The 4,787-nt window shown below is 38.1% G+C and overlaps 1 protein-coding gene across 2 annotated transcripts in view; it reads left to right on the forward strand.

Moving 5' to 3' along the window:
• Positions 1–4,787, forward strand: part of HIBCH (3-hydroxyisobutyryl-CoA hydrolase) — a 116,107-nt gene that overhangs the window by 84,044 nt on the left and 27,276 nt on the right. For both annotated transcript variants that reach the window (XM_010862900.1, XM_010862901.1), the window contains one exon: positions 2,064–2,209. In XM_010862900.1, coding sequence (XP_010861202.1) covers positions 2,064–2,209 — 146 coding nt within the window. The remainder of the gene's footprint in view (positions 1–2,063; positions 2,210–4,787) is intronic.

Here is a 4,787-nt window from a genome sequence, read left to right on the forward strand (position 1 = left end):
CAATATACAGCCTTGACGTACTCCTTTTCCTATTTGGAACCAGTCTGTTGGTCCATGTCCAGTTCTAACAGTTGCTTCCTGACCTGCATACAGGTTTCTCAAGAGGCAGGTCAGGTGGTCTGGTATTCCCATCTCTTTCAGAATTTTCCAGTTTCTTGTGATCCACACAGTCAAAGGCTTTGGCATAGTCAATAAAACAGAAATATATGTTTTTCTGGAACTCTCTTGCTTTTTTGATGATCCAGCAGATGTTGGCAATTTGATCTCTGGTTCCTCTGCCTTTTCTAAAACCAGCTTGAACATCTGGAATTTCACGGTTCACGTATTGCTGAAGCCTGGCTTGGAGAGTTTTAAGCATTACTTTACTAGTGTGTGAGATGAGTGCAATTGTGCGGTAGTTTGAGCATTCTTTAATCTTAGTTACCTCTTTAGAGTCCCCTTCTCCATATTGTCACATTGTGGTGCTAGGACGTCAGCTTAAGTTTATGGGACACAGTTTGGGATACAATTCAGTCCATCACATCAATGTTGTCTAAAGCTGTCAGAGCTAAGGAAACGTTTGTAGTGGGGAGCGGATAGTCTAAGATGAGGCCGAGGTACAGCAGCATGTGCAGGCCCAAGGGAAGGAAAACCAGCAGAGGCACTAGAAGGAAGCAGCCACTGAGGCAAGGGGTGAAGGGAGAACGTGGGCTCTGGACCAGATGAAAGTGCTTCAGGATAGAGGTGTTTTTGCTTGGACAGAGTGCTCCTGAAGTTTGGGGGTAAGTAGGAATGAACATTGAGGAACAGAAAGATGACCAAAGTGCCTGGAGGTTAGTGAGTGAGTGGTAAGAGATGTAACTGAGAAAGTGATAAGGGGTGTTGAAACTGATAAAGGTGTTAGTTTTAATCTAAAATAAATGGGCAGTCATGGAAGACTTTCAAGCAATAGAATACAAGACTCATCAAAATTTGTGTTATTAAGATAATTTAAAAAATTCAATCAGACAAGAGCATTAAAAAAAGATTTGTGTTATTAAAAAGATCACTGGCTGTTGTGCAGAGAACTGTCTAGAGGAGGAAACAACAGATCATAGTTGTTGGTGGAGGGTTGAGGGGGTGGTACAGGAGGAGATCTGTGTCTGGGTAGTTGTACCCTTTATTGGGGTGGGTGATACTGGATGACGGTGTTGGTGGGGGTAGGCAGGGGTTATGAATTCAACTTTAGACCTATGTTGTTTGAGATGTTAAGAGATATTTCTATTTACAGTAACATGCCACTGATTCTTTCAAGTCTAGGAACTTTTTGGCAAGTGGACCTGAAAGGAATTTGAATGCTTGTATTTTTATCTCAACTTAACTAATTGAAGCGATTTTGAAATAGCTTTTAAACCTAGAGAGTCAAACTTGTTTAGGAAGCTCTTAAACACCAAAAAGTAGTACATTGACAAGTATTTGCATATCTGCTGTTTTTAGTTGTTGCCAGTAGAGAGAATAAGGGAATTTTTAAAATACTCATGGTTAAGAAAAGAATAGGTGCAATTTCTGTTGATTAGGTATAAACTTGTTCATTTATTAGAACTAATGGTTATCACATCACTTTAAGTATCTTGAATATTAGATATTTGACTGTTTAGAAATTGATTAAATGGTAATAATAATTTATCACATAATAGCCACAGATTACATTTTTTTCTGTGCTAAATCATTTGGACAGGAAATATTTGTTTTCAGTGTTTACCTATATTGGAGATTCTTAAAAAGTAGTAGTTGAGATAAGAAATTTAGGTAATAGTTATCAAGTACTTACATGTAAATACTGTGTCATCAAACCCTTTATTGTCTTCTATAGAAATGAAACATGAAAATTTTGAAAGATATCCCAATTAAGTTAGCACAATTTATAGCAAGTCTTTTGTGATATTGGTTGTGTTGTATGTGTTACATTATAGTACCATTGTATAATAATAATATTTTTAATATAGATTCAGACTCCAGAGAAGAATGGCTCTTTGATATAAAGTAAGAGAGCTGCAGTTATCTCTTTCATTTGAATCATTATCTCTTTTTGTTTTTAATTACAGGGCTATTCCCTGATGTGGGTGGAGGTTATTTCTTGCCACGACTTCAAGGAAAACTTGGGTACTTCCTTGCATTAACAGGATTCAGGCTGAAAGGAAGAGATGTGTACACAGCAGGAATTGCTACACACTTCGTAGATTTTGAAAAGGTAATTACTTGGATGGCTGCACTTTGTGTTGTCGGAATAACTCATATTCCATGGGGTATAAGTGTTTGGGATAACAGGCTTTTGGCAAATGTGGGTCTGAATCCTGCATCTGCCCTTAAAGCTGTGTGACCTTGGGGAAGGTGCTTAAGCTCTTCAATCCTCAGTTTTCTCATATGCAAAATAGAGGTAATTATATCTAGATCCAGGGCTGTTTTGCCTGGTACCTCCAGTGAGTATCTTTTAATGAATAATTATAGTCTGTGTGAAAAAAAAAAGTAATATTTTAAGAAAGTCTAATATATAAAATCTGAATTTATAGAAGAAGAAGGCTAAATGCTGAAGAATTGATGCTTTTGAACTGTGATACTGGAGAAGACTCTTGAGAGTTCCTTGGATAACAAGGAGATCAAACAAGGCAGTCCTAAAGGAAATCAACCCTGAATATTCATTGGAAGGATTGCTGCTAAAGCTGAAGCTCCAATACTTTGGCCACCTGATATGAAGAGCCAACTCATTGGAAAAGATCCTGATGCTGGGAAAGATTGAGGGCAGGAGGAAAAGGATTTCTGATCTTGAGGGCAGGATGTTAGGGGATAGGGGAGGGAATGTTATTAAAATGTATGAAAGTATACAAAGTTGAAGGTTGTCCCTGTAACACTGACATGAGGGCCTTTCATCACATTTGCCTGAATTTTCAGATCTTTATGGGCATCTTCAGTCACATTGAGTAGGTGGCTGTCTCATTCTTCCCCGAGCTATAACAGGGAGCAAACAGGGGCACTCTGTTACCTACTCTGGAGGGACACTCTTGATTATAGTGGAATTTGGTTAAGGCTGGTGGGGGGAACTGATCCACAACCCTTCCTTTTTTTGTCAGTCTGCCCAGTAATCTCTGCAGTGCATAGGCTACCATTTACAGGGCCTGAAACAGTTAATAGAAATGAGTAGTACCCATTGAGAATGGAGCTAGAGGTAAAAGAGAGAAAAAACCACCTGTATCATCTGACAGAGTAAAGTATGATAAGTCTACAAACAGAATACAAAGAAAGGATTCAATGGACTGAAAGGAGGAAGAGCTTACTTACAAAAAAGGATTGAGAAGATGCAAGAAAGGTTTAACAAGGACCTAGAAGAAATAAAAAAGAGTCAATATATAATGAATAATGCAATAAATGAGATCAAAAACATTCTGGAGGCAACAAATAGTAGAATAACAGAGGCAGACAATAGGATTAGTGAATTAGAAGATAGAATGGTAGAAATAAATGAATCAGAGAGGAAAAAAGAAAAATGAATTAAAAAAAATGAGGACAATCTCAGAGACCTCCAGGACAATATTAAACGCTCCAACATTCGAATCATAGGAGTCCCAGAAGAAGAAGACAAAAAAAAAAAGACCGCAAGAAAATACTTGAGGAGATAATAGTTCAAAACTTCCCTAAAATGGGGAAGGAAATAATCACTCAAGTCCAAGAAACCCAGAGAGTCCCAAACAGGATAAACCCAAACCGAAACACTCCAAGACACATATTAATCAAATTAACAAAGATCAAACACAAAGAACAAATATTAAAAGCAGCAAGGGAATAACAACAAATAACACACAAGGGAATTCCCATAAGGATAACAGCTGATCTTTCAATAGAAACTCTTCAAGCCAGGAGGGAATGGCAAGACATACTTAAAGTGATGAAAGAAAATAACCTACAGCCCAGATTATTGTACCCAGCAAGGATCTCATTCAAATATGAAGGAGAAATCAAAAGCTTTACAAAAAAGGACTGAAAGTTTTCTCCTATAGGTTGCAGTTCAACTTAAATCTTAACAGGTCAACTGGGCCTTAAGACAGGAGAAGGTTTTCTGGATAGAGGAAGCTGTAGTGAGCAAGCCTGTAGGGTAGAAAAGCATTAGCTTTGTTTTAGAAACCTTGGAATATGGAATGAAGCAGGGTAAAGACTAATAGAGTTTTGCCAAGAAAATGCACTGGTCATAACAAACACTCTCTTCCAACAACACAAGAGAAGACTCTATACATGGACATCATCAGATGGTCAACACAGAAATCAGATTGATTATATTCTTTGCAGCCAAAGATGGAGAAGCTCTATACAGTCAGCAAAAACAAGACCAGGAGCTGACTGTGGCTCAGACCATGAACTCCTTATTGCCAAATTCAGACTTAAATTGAAGAAAGTAGGGAAAACCACTAGACCATTCAGGTATGACCTAAATCAAATCCCTTATGATTATACAGTGGAAGTGCGAAATAGATTTAAGGGCCTGGATCTGATAGGTAGAGGGCCTGATGAACTATGGAATGAGGTTCGTGACATTGTACAGGAGACAGGGATCAAGACCATCCCCATGGAAAAGAAATGCAAAAAAGCAAAGTGGCTGTCTGGGAAGGCCTTGCAAATAGCTGTGAAAAGAAGAGAAGCAAAAAGCAAAGGAGAAAAGGAAAGATATAAACATCTGAATGCAGAGTTCCAAAGAATAGCAAGAAGAGATAAGAAAGCCTTCTTCAGCGATCAATGCAAAGAAATAGAGGAAAACAACAGAATGGGAAAGACTAGAGATC

This window comes from Bison bison, unplaced genomic scaffold, assembly GCF_000754665.1.
Source record: "Bison bison bison isolate TAMUID 2011002044 unplaced genomic scaffold, Bison_UMD1.0 scf7180017864485, whole genome shotgun sequence".
Lineage (NCBI taxonomy): Eukaryota > Metazoa > Chordata > Mammalia > Artiodactyla > Bovidae > Bison > Bison bison.